General features: G+C 36.4%; 1 protein-coding gene across 2 annotated transcripts in view; it reads left to right on the top strand.

The window, feature by feature from the left end:
• LOC126335340 (DCN1-like protein 1) overlaps positions 1-20,414 on the top strand; it is a 42,535-nt gene extending 22,121 nt beyond the window's left edge. For both annotated transcript variants that reach the window (XM_049998514.1, XM_049998515.1), the window contains exon 5: positions 15,674-20,414. In XM_049998514.1, coding sequence (XP_049854471.1) covers positions 15,674-15,859 — 186 coding nt within the window. In that variant the 3' untranslated portion in view covers positions 15,860-20,414. The remainder of the gene's footprint in view (positions 1-15,673) is intronic.
• The last annotated feature ends 2,199 nt before the right edge of the window (positions 20,415-22,613 follow it).

Genomic DNA, 22,613 nt, shown 5'->3' with positions numbered 1-22,613 from the left:
TTAACTGTGTCACAGGTTTATCTGCAATACTTGCAGTTCCATTTTAAGATATCTTTGATTACCCTGACATTAACTTATGAGAACTGAGAATACAGCCTCAGGTCCTGTTCCCGCACTGTCGTCAGGGATTTTTCAGTAATATGCGTCATGAGAGTTTGTCCTCTGGTACAACTTTTCGGTTGATAACCCTTCATTCTCCTCCGGTACAACTTTTCGGTTGATTACCCTCCAATCTCCTTTGGTACAACTTTTCAGTTGATTACCCTCCAATCCTCTTTAGAGACCTTGTGGTTGTACACTCTTTTTTTCTCAAACAGTCTTTGGTGGAGTATCCTTAAGAAGTTTCAGTACACAAGTTGATACCTTTACTGTCTTGAAGAGCTCAGCAGCTTCAGCTCCACCCATGGAGATATCTTGTCTCTGTCTCCTTCAGTGAATTCACTCATCGTATCCTCTCACAAATAAAGATAAGAACTCATTTGTCCTTTCAGACTCTCCTGGATTTGGGACCTGGACTAAAGTCTTCCCCAATCTTTTAGGTACCATCTGAAAAAGCTCCACTTCCTGAAGGTGATGGTGACCAGCTACCACTCTGAAAACTGTGATTGCAGCACTGTAGGTTTGCTTCCCTGTTTCTTCCCTCATCTTATTTTGCATATGATTGTCCTGAGGAGTGGAAACATTAGACTCTTCTCTTGTTCTGGTGTTTCCTGTCTTAGCTTTAGCTTCACCTTCCTTTTGTTTTTATTGTTGGAGATGTTTTCTCATTTGAACCCCAAGACAAGGATTTAATCTTGACCTGGTCCAAATTCTCTGTGACAATTTGGTCTGTCCCAGAAAGAGCTTCTGTTGGTTCCAACCCTTATGTATGGATACCTGAGGTCGCATCATATTCCTCAGTTTTTGTTTTTCCTTGTTCCATGTTATTCATTGTGTTCCATGAGAATTGACTATATGAGAGATGGGGGTGTTGTGCAATACCCTTCATCTGGTACATCTACTGAGGCCTCTCTGGTGTGGGAGACCCTCCAATGGGTATGCTGCTGTTGCTGGCATAGCCCCTTATCATCTTGTGAACATGCCTCTCTGACCACATAGTAAGTGCTTCAAGGTGGTGTTCCCAATGGGGGATGTCCGTAATACTCTGATATCATTTAAATAGGTTCCAACCAAATATAATTAATCCCCAGGGGAGGATGCCCATTATACTCTGATATCATTTAAATAGGTTATAACTGAATATAAGTGAAGTGTAGTTGTGGTTAAGTGCTGCCAAAACTATGTTCTGCTTTGGCTCTTCCTGAATTATGTCAGTAACTTAAGGGGGAAAAAGCTATAGTCATAGAAGGTCCCCAGCTAAGTTAATAAATTAAAACATTAAATACGATACTAAGCAGTTCATAACTGGCCCAGAGGAAGATGAGGCGTATCCTGCAATTGTGGGTAACTGTCAATCACTCACACTAAAATTTACCTGATATTGATAAACACACTAGTAGGATATTAAAAATGGCAAGTAGAGAAGGAAAGGATATTACCTGTGAATCAAAAGTAAAAGACAGTACACAAAATTGATACAATTGTTAAACACTTTAAATTAACTTTGAAACCTTGCCTGGTATGGCCACTTACTTGCCTCTCTGCTATCATTGATAGGAAGCAGGAGGTCGGTTTGAGTGGTAAAGTGCCACAACATGAACAAACACACTTCTCAGCACAATTTTATTAAGGTGGCATGTAAAAATAAGAAAATTTCTCAACATATAATTTCTCGGAAAATGGATCCCAACATTTGAGAAAGGAATGTCATTTACTCACATCATGTGTCATACAATATTCATGAAATTAATAAGAAATGAAGACTAGTAGAATTAATGTAACTTTTACTTTGGCAAAGTTAAAGAAACATGCTTTTGAAAAAAATAGGTTAACATAACAAGCTTACTGGAGCTTTGGAATGTAATGACATTTATTCAGGATAGTAAATGATGCAAAATTATAAAAATCCAGAAAAACTCTCCATCAATCCACAGGAAGTCAGTCCTATTGTAAAATATCAAAAAGCAAAGACTAAGTACAACTTTTATAATTACATCGATGCCGCTTCATATAAACCTTGCTGATCCAGTGTAAATGTTTTCACTCACTCACTAACTCACTCACTCACTCACTCACTGATGTCAACTCTGATTGTCAGTCAGTGGTTTCTCTCTCAAATTATCATTCCCAATAGATGACAATACCCATATGTCATGGATCATCCCACATCTTTATGTTATTAACATTCTTTGTGACATGAAAAATAAAGTAAAACCACAATTAACACCAACTGTCTCTTTTCATACTATTTGGAAAAAAAAAAAACAAGCAAGGAAAAATCTGGGATGGAATAATGACAATATTATGAAAAGGATTGAGTGCTACTCACCATACACCGGAAATGTTGAGTCACAGATAGGCACAACAAAAAGAAAGACTTAAATAAGTAAACTTTTGGCCAAAAGGTTGCCTTAGGAATTGGAAAAAAAAAAAACACACACACACACACACACACACACACACACACACACACACACACAGAGAGAGAGAGAGAGAGAGAGAGAGAGAGAGAGAGAGAGAGAGAGAGAGAGCTGTGTGGGAGAAGCAATCTGGGTGGTGTGTGTAAGGAGGAGACTGGGGAATTAGGGGAGGGATAGCAGAATAGGTATGGGGACGCTGAAGTGCTGCTTGTAGGAGCATGAAGCTGCGAGGGTGGAGAGAGAGGGTATGCGGCTAGGTGCAGTCAGGAGGTTGGATGGAGTTTCAGGTAGTTTTGTGTCTGTTTTATGTATTGACATCAGGGCAACCATTGGTTTGGCTGGAGACCAGCCCCCTATTCTTTCTGACCAGCATAACATGTATTTTGATATTTTGGGATCTGTCAAAACTCATCCTTAGGGTGCTGTATTGGTGATGTCGGCATGCTTTGAATAAATAGCTTGCCCAGGCAGCATAAGTTTTTATTACTCTATTTTCAATGTCATAGTTCAGTGCTGTGGCTCCCAACTAATTAAATTTTCTGACAGCTAAGAACGAAAGCATTCAATTGTGTTTCGGTCACTAAATTATTTTTAAAAGTCAAGACTATTATTCCAAATTTTGCAAGACTTTAATAGCGATAACATAAGTTACCAGTAATTTTTTTCAATTACTAGTGTTAAAACATATCACAGTGTGGAGGAGGTTAGAGCTTGTGAAAGGAATGTATGAAAATCATCTTCCTCACATAGTCCAACCAGTACTCTCATACTCTGTACCATGCGTCTATGATAGAGAGACTGATATTCATAAACATTACATATGTTTAAATACCTCTTAAAAATGTCTTATCGAGTCTAGGTAGCTCCCAAAATAGACAAGAAAAATTGCTTCCTTATCCACATCAAAACAGTTAATGAACTAATTGACAGTTTAGCTTGGACATTGCAGCAGTGTAGTGGCATTTAAATAGGTAGAGTGTACAAGTATTATTATTATTATTATTATTATTATTGGGAGGAAGGAATGCAGTGGTCAAAGGAGTGCGGTGATCAATTGATGTACAGACAGTAAGCACAGGGCTACTATAAATGATTAGTTCATTTTAGGAGATGTATATTTTCCAAAATATTACATATACAAATTTTATTGATGCAAGAATAGAACTGTTAACTTTCTGAGTTTGCATTGTGACTGCTGGTTGGCAAGAAAATAGTTTTTGTGACTTGGAATATGTAATATGTTTCTCTGGTGCAACAGTGCAGTGTGCCTTCGGTAGGAATTATGGAAAAGCAAAGAACTCTGATGTAAACAGAACATTGTGCTTTGGTACCGACAATTTAGGGACACTGTTTGTCTCTGCAAACGGAAAAGTACTGGTCGACCAAGTGTGCCAGATGCAATCGTGGAGAAGGTAAGGGAAAGTTTTAATGGGCGGAGACCAAAATTCGGTGCTAGCCTTGAACTTGGGAACAGCACAGCAAATTGTGTGGTATATTCTGTGATGGGGATTACCTTCTAAACCATACCATCTGCAGCTCATGCTGGAATATTGCAGCAAATTGTGTGGTAGATTAGGCTTTGGAGGCTACCTTCCAAACCATACCATCTGCAGCTCATGCAACAATTAAAACCAGAAGATTATGGCTTGTGCCTTCAATTTTGCATCACAGTATGAGAAGAAAGTTGTTGTTCAGTGATGAAGCAACCTACCATTTATCTGGAAAGGTTAATCACCATAATGTGAAAGTGTAGGACACTGAAAATCGTCAGGATATAGTGATGCATGAATGAGATTCTCCATAGACTACTGTTTACTGTGCTTTGCCGCAGATGATGCTGTATTGACTGTTTTTCCTCTCTGAGAAGACTGTGGCAGATACCTCATACCGTGCTACATTACAGTTTTGGTTGATACCACATCTAACACCTGATTCTGAGAATTTCATCTTTCAACAAGACCCTCTCACTGAAGCAACTTAAACAGTGTACATTGTTCGATTGGGTGTAATGTTGAAAGTGAGGTGGGGCTGGGGGGTTTATAAAGGACCATGTTTATGACCCTCCACTGCCAAGAAAACTAGAACAGCTCAGAAAACACATCAATGCTGGTGTGATGAAAAGTGATAGGGTGTTGCTGACATAAAGTGTGGAACAAACTTGACTACTGCTTGGAGATGGGTCATATGATCAGAGGGACAATCATAGAATATTTTTAGAGTGCAAAATGTAAACTTGGTAAGTTTACAGTTCTAGTCAGGCAAGTATCATATTTTTACTTGTAATACTTTTTAAAATATACAGCTTGGAAAATGAATGAATAGTTTATAGCCACCCATAATAGTGCTCGTGCTTTAACTTAATATATGGGTTGGGCTCCATTGTGTGGGTGTGAAGCAGATGTCAGAAGGGAGAGGAGTGGTGCAGAGGAACCATGTTTTGTGACAAGTAGATTAGATTAGATTAATACTTGTTCCATAGATCATGAATACGGCACTTCATAATGATATGGAACGTGTCAGGTTAATGAAAGATGTCTGTACAAGATATTACATTACACAAAATATTGCATGACACTAATGCTTAAGTTAGTTTTTTTTCCCTCCCTTAATTTATATCTAAAAATTCAGCCAATGAGTAGAAGGAGTTGTCATCTAGAAATTCTTTTAATTTATTTTTAAATGTTGGTTGACTATCTGTCAGGCTTTTGATACTGTTTGGTAGGTGACCAAAGACATTTGTGGCAGAAAAATTTACCCCCTTCTGTGCCAAAGTCAGATTTAACCCTGCATAGTGAAGATCATCCTTTCTCCTGGTGTTATAGCTATGCACCCTGCTATTACTCTTGAACTGGGCTGGATTATTAACAACAAATTTCATAAGTGAATATATATACTGTGAGGTTACTGTGAGGATCCCTAGATCCTTAAATAGATGTCTGCAGGATGACCGTGGGTGGACTCCAGCAATTATTCTGATTACACGTTTTTGAGCAATGAATACTTTTCTACTCAATGATGAATTACCCCAGAATATGATACCATAAGAAAGCAGTGAATTTACTGAGATTCTTATCACCAAAATTTGCAATAACCCTCATAGCATACGTAGCAGAACTCAGACGTTTCAGCAGACCAACAATGTGTTGCTTCCAGTTTAATCTCTCATCAACGGACACACCTAAAAATTTTGAAAATTCTACCTTAGCTACATAGTTCTGTTCAAAGTCTATATTTATTACTGGAGTTGTGCCATTTACTGTACAGAACTGTATATACTGTGTTTTATCAAAATTTAAAGAGAGTCCGTTTGCTGAGAACCACATAATAATTTTGTGAAAAACATCATTTACATCACCTAGTTCTTGGTTTTTGGATGTTATTACTATACTTGTATTATCAGCAAAAAGAACTAACTTTGCATCTTCATCAATATGGAATGTTAAGTCATTAATGTATATCAAGAACAGTAAAGGACCTAAGACCGAACCCTGTGGGACTCCGTACTTGATAGCCCGCCAGTTTCAGGAATCAACTGTTGTATTAACATTACATGAACCACTTATTTCAACTTTCTGCTTTCTTCCAGTTAAGTATGAATTAAACCATTTGTGCACTGCCCCCCTCAAACCATAATGATTTAGCTTATCTAAAAGAATTCCATGATTTACACAGTCAAAGGCCTTTGAGAGATCACAAAAAATACCAATGGGTGATGTCTGGTTATTCAGAGCATTTAATATTTGATCAGTGAAAGCGTATATAGCATTTTCTGTTGAAAAACCAAACTGACATTTTGTTAGTGCTTTATTTTTACAAATATGGGAGGCTACTCTTGAATACATTACTTTCTCAAAAATTTTTGATAGAGCTGTCAGAAGAGAGATTGGGCGATAGTTGTTGACATCCGACGTATCCCCCTTTTTATGCAATGGTTTTGCAATGGCATATTTCAGTCTATCGGGGAAAACCCCCTGCTCCAAAGAGCTATTACATACGTGGCTGAGAATCCTACTTATCTGTGGGGAACAAGCTTTAAGTATCTTGCTGGAAATAACATCAATTCCGTAAGAGCTTTTACTTTTCAGTGAGTTTATTATTTTACTGATTTCAGAGGGAGAGGTTTGTGGAAATACAGTTGTTTCAAATTGCACAGGTATGGCCTCTTCTATTAAAGCCTTGCCTCTTCTAGTGAAGATCTAGATCCTATTTTCTCCACAACATTTAAAAAATGATTATTGAAAATATTTCCAATTTCAGATTGTTTGTTAGTACACTTGTCATTCAGTTTTATGGCACTAAAGTCTTCCTGTGCTCTTGGTTGCCCTGTTTCCCTTTCAATAATATTCCAAATTGCTTTAATTTTATTATCAGAGTTACTGATCTCAGACATGATACACATGCTTCTGGACTTTTTAATAACTTTTCTTAGTACTGCACAATAGTTTTTATAATATTGAACAATTTCGGGGGCAGTACTCCCTCTTGCTGTTAGATACAGTTCTCTTTTACGGTTGCAAGATATTCTTATTCCTTTAGTTAGCCAAGGTTTTTTTATATGTTTTCTTGGAATTATGTTTCACTATTTTCTTGGGAAAACAATTTTCAAATACCCTTAAATATGTACCGTGAAATAAGTTATATTTCAAGTTTGCATCGGGTTCCATATACACTTCATCCCAGTCTAGCACCTTTAGGCTTTCCCTAAAGTTTGCAGTATTTATATTGTTAATTGAACGCACTGTTTTGAAATTCTGATTTGATATACTGCATGGAGCTATATCATGTACTGTAACTAGCTGTGCACCATGATCTGAAAGACCATCCTCAACAGGATAAGCATTTATGTCCTTAAACTTATCTTGGTCTATAAAAAAGTTATCTATCAATGTCCTGCTGTTCTTTGTTATCCGAGTAGGAAAATCAATGACGGAACTCAAATTGAAAGAACTGAGTAATACTAAAAGGTCATTCTTCCTATTACACTCTTACAGGGAATCAACATTGAAATCCCCACAAATGATAATTTGCTTCCCCCTGTCTGACAGATAGCACAACAAAGCATCCAAGTTTTCTAGAAATAGCTCGAAATTCCCTGAGGGGGACCTATACACTGTTACAATTATGAAAGTGCCATCATTTAGTTTTAGTTCAGTGGCACATGCTTCCATATGTTGCTCTACACAAATTTTTTTGGTTTCTAAATGTTTTGTGCTGTGGAAGCTTTTGACATATATGGCAACTCCTCCTCTCATCATATTATCTCTACTTACATGAGCAGCTAATTTGTACCCATTGATGCTAACCTTTTGCATATCAGTGACAATGTGATGCTCAGACAGGCATAGTACATCTATTACATTCTCAGTTTCTATATCTTCTAAACAAAGCAGAAGCTCATCAAGTTTATTCTTCAATCCCCCAATATTTTGATGAAATATACTAACATTTTTCATTTTACTTTTGTGAGTATCTTGAACTTTTTTAACATCTTTAGTACTTGCCTGGCTGAGTTTCCCAGTGGACACTGATCTTAAACTAAAAAAGAGTTACCACCATGAGATATAGTTCCTCCCCCCTTGATATTTCCTGCTACCAGCCCAGCCAGTTTACCCTTCCCCTTCTTGTTGAGGTGTAGGCCATGTCTAGTATAGTCCCACCTACAGAGTGAATCAACAGGAACCACACCAATGTGTGACCCTGCATCAGATCCAAGTAGCCGTTCCAACTCCAAATTAACTCTCCTGACAGAAGAGCTCGAATGAGGCCGGTCGTGGCACTCCAGATCCGACACAAACCCAACACTGGTATGACTCGATGCCGATGCAATATTTGCCAGGTCACACTCTATGCTGTACCTCGGATCTCTGTCAATAATGTTGCCCGGCCCACCCACAATAACCACGGTATCTTCCTTAGTAAAGCCTCTACATAGTGAACCTAAATCCTCTGTAATGACCCTCAATGTGGGCAGTTCACTTCCTTTTCTGAGAAGGAGTTGTAGGTATTTCCAGCAGTGCACCAAGAATTGCTTCATAATTGTAAAAGAGGTTGTTGGAAGTAGGTGGTACCAATTACATCACTGACTCATTAGCTCATGGTTTAATAAAACACATACAAAAGGTAAATATCATTTATCTTTTGCCGTTAATTTTGTTGGGCACTAGTGGTTGGTGGTGATGGAGGGGGTTTACTAGCTAATACCTGATTGCACTCATGGCTAATGGTCTCAGAAAAGTTGGTGGGATCCACTGGTTTAGTGTATCTTGATGGCAGTTTTTAAAATTGATAGGTGGATGTAAATGCATTTTAGGTAACTCTGCCACTGAGGACAGCCTTCATCCCCCTTACAAGAATGCATACTGAGACTTCACAAGGTCGCTGATGACCATGCTGCACCCATCGTTCCTGATCATCAAATATTGCATTACATGAAAACTGTATTTTTGAGCTCATCTCAGTACAAAGCAGAGTGCTCTTGAAAAATGATCTCTTCATGAGGGTTGGGAGATCTAGAATGTATTTTATTTTAGAGGATATTGCTTCAGTGCCCCTGCCTTGTTCCTGTAATAATGTTAATTAGGTCTTCAGACTCGGTTGTTTCTGTTTACTACTTCACTTCTTGTTACAACTACTGAATAGAAGATTATTAAACTTCTACATTTGTGGATTACATGATTGTATCTGTCTGTCCAAAAAGGAAACACTGTATAATGGGACTGATTTGTAGTTCATTAAACACCTAACATTTTAGCATCTGTTTGGTCTGTAGTGATATGATGTGCATTGCCTATTCTGTGCAAATGATTATTATTCCTCTTATAACAGCACTGTATAAAATTAACTACCTGTTTTGTTCTTCTGTGTCTTTTGATCCAGTTGTAATCAAATGCCCTGGTAGTGCAGTGGTTAGCACACTGGACATGCATTTGGGAGGACAACTGTTCAAACTAGCGTCCAGCCACCCTGATTTAGATTTCTCTAAAAAGCTTAAGGCAAATGCCGTGTTTCGAAAGGACACAGCTGCTTCCCTTCCGTAATCTGAGCTTGTGCTCTGTCTCTAATGACGTCTTTGTCAACAGGACATCAAACACTAATCTCCTCCTCCCTCCTCCTCCTCCTCCTCCTCCTCCTCCTCCTCCTCCATGTTGAATGCTATGCTCTTGCCATTAAGTCTGTCATATAGAGCTAAACTTTTCCATATTACTAGTTAGGACAAAAATTTGTGTTGTTCGAAAAGGAAGATTCACTTGAGAGAACTATGAAATTACACGGAAGCAAAATAGGTGCCCTGTGCTTGCCTTTAAGAGACAAAATTCCAAGCACATTAAAAAGTGGGAAAAAAACTATTCGTAAGTATAAATTTTCAAACATCACTCTGGCACAGTGACTTGCACAACCGTTTGGCCTACCTGAGCATGCTTGCTTCCTCATTCCAAATTCTCGTTCATGTCTCAGGGCACTTGGTAATCCCCCTAAAATCGAACAGCTTGCAGAAGTCTCTGCAGTTGTGCAAAGTCACCATGATGGTCTGGCTTAGTGGCTAGCGCATCTGTCTAGTAAGCAGGAGATCCAGTCTAGAGTCCTGGGCTTGGTACAAATTTTCATTTGTTGCTTCACTCTGCATATACACAATAAAATGTCATGTGTTCACTTTTATAAACCCGTGTTTTCTATGTATTATTATCAAGATTGGCATCGGATTTTGATATGTTATACAAACAGGAATATCAGAGCTTGTAATTTTGTGAGTGGAGGAAATGACATATTAAACATCTTGTGGATGATGTGGAACTTAGGCTGAAAGTAAATTTTTGTTCAGCAGCTTCTCTTACAGCAGTGAAGAATATCTTCACGCAAATCCTTAAAATCAGTGTCTTAGATTTAATATAATTAATATTAGTGCTGTATACCATACTCTTTCATGAAGTAAGTCATTTTGTTTCATCTTAGATAAATGAAACAATCACCTTTGACTTACTTCTGCATTGTGGGGCTATGAAATAACCTGATTAATGCTGTAAAACATTGGTTTTTGTATGTGAGCTACTTGGTGACATGTTGCAGCTTCTTGTTTCCTTGCTTCAATGGACCAAAGTCTTGTTCCATGTATTGGAGGTATGACATTGAGGTATAGGTAAGTCGCATGGTGCTAGGTCAGGTGAAAAAGCTGGGTTGTCTTATATTGTCTTGATGAAGAACCCATGACTTGATCTTCCACAGTTAGTCTTTTTTTTTTCTCCTTATTTTCTCATAGAGTTGAGCAAAAAACTCAAAATTGTAATGTTGATTAATATGACCGTCAGAAATCCAATGAAGATACGCAGTTCCATGAATATATATAAAATTATGGCAATCAACATCACTTTGAATATTGATTTACTCAAATGAGTTTTTTTTTGCTCTTGGTGAATTTAGCCCTTTCCAATACACGCAGTTTCCGGATCATAAGCAAAAAACCAAGATTGGTCACATGTTATCACTCTTTCCAAGAAATTATGATCATTTTCAGTGGTTTCAGAGTGTCAGTACAAAAATTTTCGCAAGTTTCTTGCTGTTCAATTGTGAGAATCTTCAGCACCAGTTTTGTACACACTTTTCTCATGTAAAACTGGTTATGTAAAATTTGCCTTACACAATCTGTTAATTCCTACAATTTCAGCAATCAACTTGACCAACTGTCAGATCAAATCAGATGACCTACGTTTTTGATATTTCCATCAGTTTTTGATGTTGAAGGGCATCCCGCACATGAGCTTTTGTTGTATTCTTGACCATCTGAAAATCTGCTCAACTCACTCAGTAATAAACAGTTTTCTCAATGCAATTTTTTTTACTAAAAGTTCAATTTTCTTTACTAAAAGTTAGGTTTCAGTAGCAGTTTTTTCCAGGTTTCAAGTGAATCTTCGTGACAATTCTTTGCTCTATTATTACACTTACGATTTTTTCTGGCAAAACAAAATAACTGCTCCTACACAAAGGAAAGCCATGACCACACAGATTTGTCTACAAACAGCAGATGTGCCATATTCAACTGAAAAGGCTTCACAATTAACAGCTATTGGTCATTCATGTTTGGTGCATGCGTATGTACTCTGTGACAGTAACAGTCCCATTATTTTATGGCCACAATTCATATACTGCAGAGACTCTTCTTCATGGAATCTATGTAATGTAATTGTACACCTCATGGCTTTAAACTTCAGACAAACCAATGATTCCTCCATGTTGACACATCTCCCTCCCTCCCTGACATGAGACCTACTTAATTGTTTGAATATCATGAGAAGGAAAGTTGCTACCCACCATATAGCGGAGGTGCTGAGTCGCAGATAGGCACAACAAAAAGGCAACTGGTTTCAGTTGCCTGAGACTGCAGTCATGTGTGTGAGTTGCGTTTGCATGAGTGTTTATCTGTGTATGTCTGTCTCTTGTTGACAAAGGCCATTGGGCAAAAGCTTTAAGTGTGAAAATCTTTTTGTTGTGCCTATCTGCGACACAGCTTCTCTGCTATATGGTGAGTGGCAACTTTCCTTCTCATAGTATTGTTACATTCCATCTTGGATTTTCCATTGTTTGATTTCTACTTAATTGTTTCATTTTGCAATAGAAATTGAAAAAAACTGGTAGTGAAAAGTCTAGTCATTTAAACAGTTTCACCTTTCAGTAAGTAGGCGGTAAGCAACTTCTGAGTGAGTCGTCATGGATTTACTATGTATTCACTTTTAATCCTAGAACGTTTCCAACCTTAGAGTCTCAAAAATAACATCTTTATTTCTTATTTAGGAGGAATGTTTTAATATACGCCTGAAACATATCACTTACACGAAATCCACACGTTTTCATTAGTGGTGCAGATTTCATATGAGTTAAACCATTTTCTTAAACTCTTCCAATAAATTACCAAAGAAATGAATAGCAAATTATCAAAGAATATGGTGACTTGTAGGTATGTAGATCACATTCTAATTCAAATGCAAACTTGGCAAAGTGGCCTTGAAGCTGTATCTAGTCTTTGCAGAAACTGGGAATGGGGTTGGAATGAACATCTTGAACAGACCACTAATTTGTCAATTCAGGTTTCTTAATAAGACACATGTGCACAATTACAGTGAGACACAAATAGATTTTATATAGCTTAGTTTTGCCCACAGGTGCTAAACCCTCTGAGGCTGCTTTTTCCAGCTTGTTTCCAATCTTCGGCTAGTAACTAGAATAGTCATCATATTTTGTTGTGTTCAGGCTTGGTTTCCAGGGAGCTGAATGTAAGCCTCTCTGTGATGTGAGGGGTGTTCAAACTGAAAAATGCAAAACAACAGTGTGGGTATAATTGAAGTCTTTTTTCAGCAGTAATCACCAGAAATGTGAGCACAACTATCCCATTGTTTCACAAGTGAAAGGATTTCCTGTTCCCAGAAATCCTGTGCCTGTAATAAGAGTGTCGTTCAGTGTCCGTCAGTTTGTTGTCAGAGCTGAAGCATTTCCCTATGATACGTTTTTTAGCAGACCAAACACACGGAAGTCACAGGGTGACATGTCTGGGCTGTAGGATAGGTGCTCAAGCTGCTCCCAGTTATATTTAGCCATTACACTTTGTGTGGTCTTGGAAACATGTGGACGCACATTAACATGGAGCAGAATCATTCCGTTTAAGAGCATCCAAGGTCATTTGCTCTTGATGTACTTTCATAGATAGTCTGACATTATGTCAGCTTATAGGTTTTGTTGTGTGACCCATATCAATTAGGGATTTGTCCATGACCGAGTAAATAATATCCTTACGAGTAAAAGATTCCCATTTGGATAATTCTACAATACAATGAAATAAGCAAAACTTGGCAAAATCATACCCACTGCACATGCAGAAGGAGGCAGTATGCATGAACCAGGGTTTTAAAAAGTTCTATTAATTGGTTAATTATTCACAGGGTCTTGTGTATTTGTGATGAAGTGTGGATTTCTTCAAATTTGCCAGTGAGGTATTTTGAGTGTAGTGTTCACTCACTGTCAACCACAATCATTATATATATATATATATATATATATATATATATATATATATATATATATATATATATATATAAAATTCTGTGAACCATCATGTTTACATGATACATCCACATGGGAATGCATTTTTATTGCATCAAAAGGAAAATTAACTTGTGAAAACTATGAAATTAAAAGGAGACATGGATAGCCAACACTTACTTCAGGAGGTGAAACTCGTTTCAAGTATTGGTAGTAGACACAAAAAAGTACAAAAAACTTCTCTAGCTTTTGGAAATATTAGCTTGTACTGAGCAAGGTGGCACAGCTATTAGCACGCTGGACTCTCATTCTGGATGATACTGGTTCAAATCTTTATCCAGCCATCCAGATTTAGGCCTTCCATGATTTCCCTAAATCATTTAGGAAAATGCTGGGATGGTTCCTTTGGAAAGGGTGTAACTGATTTCCTTCTCCATCCTACGCCCTCTAATGACCTTGACGTTGAAGGAATGTTTAACTCTAAATCTTTCTTCCTTCTTTCTCAAGGGAGGAAAGATTAGTAGACTGGGTAAGGTTAGAAAGAAGTGGCAGGATGAAAGACATAGTTATTTTGATGATTAAGGGAAAGAAAGATGAAAGAGGAAGAATCAGGGAGAGTAAGAGGTTAAAGTTGGTACATTTGAAGTACAGCTGTTGATATATTTTTTTCCAAAAAGTATCGATATATATCTGCGATATATATTTCACCGATAATCAACATAGAAATGTCAATATCATGTGCCGACATTTTAACTTTGCGCCCAACCCTCCCGGTAAATATTTGAAATTGTAGTAGGAAAAAAGAAACAATTTTTAATGCAACGAGTATGCTATTTCTTCACATCACCATTCTTCAAAAACAGTTGCTGAAAATGATGAACAAAAATCTAAATGGCAAGATTGGTCTTTGCGGAAGGTGGAGATGTGTGTGGGGAAATGCTAACGTAATAAGCACTCTGTGCTGCCAACAGAAACTGTGATGTTTAGCTTGACGATGCAATTTTGACACTACAGCTGCTAGGTTACTGGCATTTCCAAAAATAAAAAAAAGCATGGATGTAGACATGAAGTGAAATGTTCCGGACAAATCAGATATGTGATGAAACTGAATGACACACACATCGGACACCTTTTATTGTGCCAGTTATATGCAGTTACCAATGTTAGCAAAGTGGTTACCACCAGGTGTGAACGTCATGATTTTCAATTCTTGCTCCAAGGGGGTGAGCAGGCTGCTGGCTTGTTGATGTACAGAATATCTAATAGTAAATCAATACTTAAACATATAGCTCTAAAACTGGCAGTATATTTACAGTGTGCAGCTGATATTTTGATAGGCTAGTACATTGCTATCTTTTCTGTTTATATAACAATATATTGCTACTTTTTTATTTATTTTTTTCTTTGATATATCTAGGGCCGATAATGATATTTCTTTATCAGTATATTGGATTCCGAATATTTTTTAAAATGTCAACAGTCCTAGTTTGAATCACTGTGCCAGCTTCAGTCCAAAGGTCCTGGATCAGGGTGCCTCCCCAACACCTTTGGTGTCACATGGAGTACTTCTTGGAGCCATTTTCAGGGGGGAAGGGGTTGTTACACACTACTATACAGATGTCTGTAATTCAATTGCTATAGAGTGTGTTACTTTTGTGTGTGTTTGTCAAGCTCAGCCACACAGTGGAGCAATCTTCTTTTGTGGCAAAGACATCGGAAGATATAATTTATTGTTTTATATGCCATTTTGCCAACATTTCATTTCTTTTTACATTTGTTAATTGGAAATATTATTAAGCTATTTCACAATATTTCTGCCAGCCCCCTGTAAACACTAAAACCACAGTTACTTTATTGTTGCATTTTTCTTATCCGATATCATTTTTGTCAAAAGTTTGGTCCTGTTAGGGGGGAAGTTTGGTTATTCAGGGACAAGTACCTATGATATGCAGTTCCTATAAATATCACAGCCTGCCACAAAATATGTTTTAGACTTTTAAAAGCTGGAATTCATTTTACAGTTGTTTCAGTCACATTCTACTGCTGACAATGCAGGCCAATTTCTCTCTCTCTTTCTCACTCTGTGTACATGTAATTTTACAGATGGATTGTTTTTTTATTTGCTTCAGGAACATCATAAACGTTCAATACCTAAAGATACTTGGAACTTACTTCTGGATTTTGCAATGATGATAAATGATGATATGTCCAACTATGACGAAGAAGGTGCGTGGCCCGTACTTATTGATGACTTCGTGGAATATGCACAGCCGTTGGTATCAGCGGGCACTGCTCCACAGAACACTCAAGTTTAACACTGCTTTTGTTTATAGTGTTAACAAAAAAAGTGTGCATCGTGCTATGTTTCATCTTAACATTGTTCAGATTGTCTCCCAAAAACTTGAGAATAGGAATGTCAAGGAGGACATGTGTTTTGTGTAGTCACATAGCAAATTCATGCTGTGCAAGTACCTGCCATAAACGAAGTGCTTCATATTTTCTGACTTGATACATTTGTTAAAATGTTGTCAGTGCTTTCTGTTGTTTTGCAGTTTTATCTTTGTTTCATGTATTGTAAAAAAAAACGAAAATTAGAAATATATATAATTTTTTAAAAATTATACAAATGACTTTGATGCTTGTTGGAAAGTACAGGACTAATTTTCAGCCAAAAATTGCTACTTCTAGTTTAAACTTGCCCTGTCATGAAGGCTCAGAGTGTGAGGAAAAAAAAGAAATGCTTAACAAAAGTGTTTGTGCAGATCAGATACTTACCTTACGTTAGTTGTTTGATACAATGTGTATGATAATATAGCAGAAATGTGATATATTTTGAGAGAACCCCCTTGTTTTTTAAGTTGGTATGTTTTGAGAGATTCTGTGGCATTAAAAAATTTGATCTCTAGTGTTTTGTAACTGGCATTTTTGCTTCCTACAATGGTGGAAAATAAAAGGGCCATACTCATAAAGTAGCCCAGCCACTGCACCAGCAGATATGCTTTATTATGTTTACAGTATAGGGAAAGTGCAAACTCTGAAAGAATTATCTTTCCATTTGTGACTTCTTGTCTCTCATAAACATTATAATTTATTTAAATAATGTTTTCCTTAATTATCTTAAGGAGCTCTTTTGTTAGCTAATCTTCCAGAGCTTATGATGAAGAAGGTTTTACAAATCAGGCACGCTCTGTTAATTTATACTGCTATATCCCAGTTTTCTCACTTGCTCAAAACATTTTTGTGTCTCCCGGTGACAAAAATTTATTACATTACTAGGCACTCCTTTCTGCTTTTGTAGAACGTAATGTTTATGTGAAAAACAATATTGTACGTGAGAGGAGGATAGAGTTCATTCAGGTAGTATTGAGTGAACATTATGGTAACATAAATGTTGGACTGTTATGCTTTATGATTCCTTCGTTTAGAATCATCCATGGTTCCCACTATTGATTTTTTGCACAGCTAGTGGAATTGATTGGATAATAACATTAATGACTATGGTAGAAAATACAATTGTGCCTGCAATTTTCCGTGTAAGACGTTGACCGGTTGTGTCTGTCTTAAAATGTGGAAGGTCTCTAGTATTTAAACACTTTTTTGTGCCTTTGGAAATTTCTGTTCCATAGCGTAATTATTTTGTTATGGGCTCTGGCATCCATATAACATAGAAACTATTAAAAACAGAAGATGAAACAATTGCATATTAGTGTTTATGTATAGTTTGATTGTTCTGGGCCCTTTTAGTTGCTATTCCTACACACATCACAGCCTGTCCTACGCACATCACAGCCTGATACGGAGTGCATTGTTGACTCTTAACAGCAGGTTTTCATTGTACAGTTTTTTCCCCGTCATATGGTATTTCAAGAAAAAGAACATTACACATTGATTTGATTACTGTTCATTATCCAAGTGCAATCAAGAATCATTTATATGGGAGTCTGAACAATGCATAACAGTACTTTTTACTGGCCGTCATCTAGTGAAATTGCTTAATATTTGGAGATAATGATAGTTATCTCAGTTTTTATGCATGCACATTTTTTTATAGCATTGATGTTTATTAATCAAACCCATCATTGAGTGTAATAGTTTGTTTTCTGAACTTATGTGCAAAAGTCAAAATAACATGTCCTTCTAAACTTACCTTAAAGTAATGAGTTTTAAGCTTTAAATTAGTGAAAAAGATTATTTAATTTTATCCTCCCCTCCCACTCCCACCCAGACAGAATTCCTCCTTCCCCTCTCACTGCATGTTTATCTTAGCTGTTATTTGACATTGTTTTGTATTTCTGGAGAACTGTGGTACTGTTATACACTTAGCTTTAAACCGTATGTAATAAACTGAATTGAAAAGTAATTAAGAAATGGAATGATTGATGAAAAGAAATTCATAAGTAAATGTTTAATCAGATACCACAAAAGTCAACAGAAAACTTTCAAACAGTTGAAAAAAAAGAAAAAAAGAAAAAAATTGAATTTCACCTCCTTGGAAATGAAAGATCTTTCTTTACGAGCAACCACACTTCAGATTTTTCCTATCTCAGCTTTAAAAAAAAGAGGTACTTTTAACTCCAGGAGATAGATGTCACTGTTTACTTATAGGTACTTCTGATAGGCTGTGATGTCAGTTGGTAGTGAATGCAACATTGTGTCATGCAATATAATGTTAAATAACTTGATTTCAATTCACATTAAGGGGGAAAACACCAACAATTGCATATTTGTACCATAGCATATTTATGGAATCTGTAATAATCATTTAGTTTTTATCTCTTGCAACATAGTTCCAAATTATTGCCCATATGATCCACATGATGAATGTTCTTGATTTACTGTTGATATTAACTGGATATGTGAACATGTGACTTACAAGAAATGGTATATTTTGCTTGAGGAAAGCTTATATCAATTTCACCTGTTTTTAATGTACTGTAGCTGAGAATGTTTTATGTTGTCTGCTTTCCCTAGTAGGTTATTGTTAACTGTCTTTGCTTTTGATTAAGTCTAGGTTAATTGAATGACACTTAACATTTTGAACTGATGGTTACATAATATGTAGTCAAGAATTTTCACCCTTCTGGCAGAAGCAGAGCATTTTATTCTAATAGTCAGTCGGAAAGTACATTTATGTGCACAAAAGTATTCCTTTGGAATCTAGTACAACTTCAGTAAAAGTTTTTGGCAAGCGCATTTTTCTATAGATTTGTGCACAGCTTCTTTATCAATGTTGTAAAATGTAAAGCAAATCCATTGCCATTTGTATCTAATTGCGTTGGTCCCTCTGTCGCATAATGGTCTGCAAAGGTTCTGTACTGTATACAAGATATGTCTCACTCAAGCTAATTACATGTGATAAGTTATTGTTCTGGTCATTTCTTCTCCAGTTGTTGTTTAATTTTATTCCAGAAAGGATCATAATTGTGTTTGCTTGCCGTTTGATTATGTTTGTTTTGTATAGTGATGTAATGTGTCTTTTGACAATGTATCATGTTGCACCATTGCCTAGTTGTTTTCAAGGACTATAGGCAAACAAAGTAATGTGGTATTTGATTGTATCATGTATCTGTCGAGTGAAATAATTCTTTGTAAAGCTTCAAAAATCTTCTGTTTTATTCAGTTCACTTGGAAGAGACTGAATTTGCTCATGTCTTATGAATCTTTGTATTTTACTGTTGTAATCGTTTTCACAATATCACTATTTTTGGTAATGTATCACTATGAGATTACAAATTTTTTTCAAGTCTTGTACCCTACATTTCATCTAGATACCTCAATTTTTTAGCTTGATATAATTAAAAGTAACAGTGTGGTGTATGAAGAATTAATTTAACAGTTCGCATGTTGTTATTAACAACAATATGGAGAGAGAATTTAATGTTGTAGATTTCTTTGTATTCTGACAGAGGCATGTTTCAGTAGATTACTCGTGTACATAGCGCAGGGCTTAAAAAAACTTTAAAAATAGTTAATTTTCACACTAATGATGTACAGGCAGAGTGTAACCGTGTGCATTGCGTTTGAGATAAATTTTTGTACTTGTAATGTACAATGGCAGTCTTATGTATATTATTTCATTGTTACTCCACAAACCACTGAATATTCTCTTTGAGTTGGTTGAGTACAGGCTTTTGTAGAAGCATTTAAAAAAATTGTTTTGGTGTATTAACTAACTCGTGTGATAGAGAAAGCTGGACTTGATAATGGCTCACTGGAAATTTTGAAGGGTGCAAATATTTATTCAGTTATTTGTTACTTAAAGCATTGCACTGCATACATTTTTGCAATTGCCATACATTTTTATATTTGTATGATGTAAAATATTATGAGGAATTGTGGATAAAGAATAGTTTTATTTGGATCCTAAATAATCAATTTTTGTTGGTTGTCAGTACAAAAGTTTTATTACTTCACCACTGTATTATGGCAGTACTTAAACACCACCAAATAAAAGCTCAATTTTCTTGATAAGTAGAGCAGCAGCATGAAAATTAATGTTTCATGTGTGTGTGGTGGCAGCATCAGTGTTAAAAATGTGCCTCGTGTTGTACACCATAACATGAAGAGACTATATTGAATCTTTGAGTAGGTACAGTGTAGACTGAATTTGCAAGTGCTTCTTAACAGTTCCACCTTTTTTCACAATGGCTGTTGACCCTGGTATTCATGACATACTTAATTAGTGCTGAATCATGAAATTGTTCATCTCGAAGTGTTTCACCAATAAGAGTTGTGATATAATTTATATTTTCCATTGCACATGGAAATGGTTTGTTATAACAAATATGTAGAACAAATCATGAAATTGTATATATTGTACAGACTACTGGAATGATTCAGTAATTAATAAAATGATCCTGTTGTTTTTCATGTTCGTATGTATTACATTCTTACTATATGTTAACATTTCAGTGATCCCCACTCTACATCACCCCCACAGCTCTATTGTATAAATTTTTGACAATCTATAGTGAGATATTGAATTTGTCTCTCAATGGAGAGAGAGAGAGAGAGAGAGAGAGAGAGAGAGAGAGAGAGAATCAAAATAATCAAAATACCTATACTGAAACGAAGCCAGGACCCAAAAAAATAGAAATAGCTACAGATCGATCAACCTTACAAACAACTTATCAAATTATTAGAAAAGATGGTTAATATGCAGTCCTGTTAATGTTTGGAATCTGAAAAAAATCTCCTTTCCCATTTCCAGTGCAGATTCCGAAGATCTCAGACTACCATGGATCATCTGATATGGTTGGAGTTTGTGAATCAGGAGACCTTTTTGCACCATCAGCATAGTATTTTTTTACCTACACAAAGCATATGATACAATGTGACAGCATCACATTTTATGAACTCTGCAAAAACGGGGTTTTTGAGGAAATTTACCAGTCTTAATACAACATTGTTTCTCTAGTCAGATTAGAGGCAGGATTGGTTCGACCTTTAGTAATTGATACATGCGGAAGAATCTAGTTGCATGAGGATCAGTTTAAAGTGCCACCCATTTGCTATTCCAAAAAAAAAAAAAAAAGGGGGGGGGGGGTGTAGTAGACATAGGTCATGTAGTCTCACCAGCATTATATATCAGTGATCTTTCTTTTCTTACCAACCAAATTGTGTGTCATTCACTTTGGTAGAATGGCTACATCTTTCAGACACCACGAGAAGATTAAGGGGCTAATAATCACATAGTTCAGTCTGTGTACATTTACAGTCATCATCATCAACATCAACAACAACAACAACAACAACAACATCGGCCGACCACCTTCAAACTCCAGCAGCAGAAAAGCAATTTGTTGTACCTCGAGGTCCTTGGACCTGCCTTTGTATTAACACTTTTGCTGCTGCAGACGTGCTCTTTACATTCTGTGCTGCAGCCACTTTTGTTATGGCTGTACTGCTCGCCAAATGCTGGTGCCTGCTTGCCAAATGCTGGTACCTGTGTTGAGAGACGACATTCCGATCGATATGGAATGCTTTAACATTCAATTTTTCAAAAACTATTAGGTGGAAAAATTAGATTTTTGCACATATTACAGTCTGATATCTACACTCAATAAAGAATTTTATTGTTTTTGTTTTCCATTGTACTTACTGCGCTGCATCAAATTAAGTAAAATATTGCATGAAATTTTAGAGTTTGAGCAGATGTAAAGCCACATTGCGTAAACTTTGTGTATATTTGATTTTAGCTCATACATTATAGTGTTTGGAATTTAGGTAAGGTATTGAAATTTGGAGCAGAATGATATCTCATTTCATTCTCCGGTTTTTGGGTTTTCTACATGTCACACACATGCATTTTCATCCTTGTGCAACGTGAATCGTGGCCATAACAAGCTTCATATCTCGTAAACAATTCAAGATACTGAAACAAATATTTTTTGCAAATAACGTGCAATGAAATACATATGTTGTATGATAAAATACTCAAAACATTTTGATTCACAGAGATACGGTAGTAACTTGCCCTTAGCATTGAGAGGTTGTGGCTTATGACACATTCTGATATCGATAACATTTTTGGAACACCCAAGTGGCATGCATGTACGTGTTTACAACATGTGAGGAACAGTGTAGCGGGATATGTATACATGCCCACAGGTGCAAAAGGGTTAAACTTACATCATTCTGGAAGAAGCCTTTGAAATTAATAAGTTTTATTCACTGTGGGTTACACACTGTGTGATTTAGGGGCAGATGTCTCATTGCATCTTGTCACACGAAGACATCTTTGACAAAAAAAAAAAAATTTGAAGTGAAAATCTTCCAGTTATTGGGGTTGCTTCAGGTGACAAAATCTGTTTTTAGTGTGTCCTAAGAACAGTGCCATCTAATGTGGTAAGTATTGCCATCTGATGGGCTATATTTCCATGAATATAATGGATGACATTTAGTTAAATTAAAAAGAAATTAATGAGCACCTGTATAGAATAGGTCTTTATGTAACCTGAGCACAGTGCAAGTGGGGCTACAAAAGTATTACTGTTCGTTTAGAGTCCATTATTGAGTAAGTTTTACTGTGCAAGCAAAGAGTCTAATTGTTCTCTCTTCAATTATCAT

This window comes from Schistocerca gregaria, chromosome 2, assembly GCF_023897955.1.
Source record: "Schistocerca gregaria isolate iqSchGreg1 chromosome 2, iqSchGreg1.2, whole genome shotgun sequence".
NCBI classification, from domain to species: domain Eukaryota; kingdom Metazoa; phylum Arthropoda; class Insecta; order Orthoptera; family Acrididae; genus Schistocerca; species Schistocerca gregaria.
The sequence above is the reverse complement of the archived record's forward strand: the minus strand, read 5'-3'. Positions and strand labels throughout refer to the sequence as shown.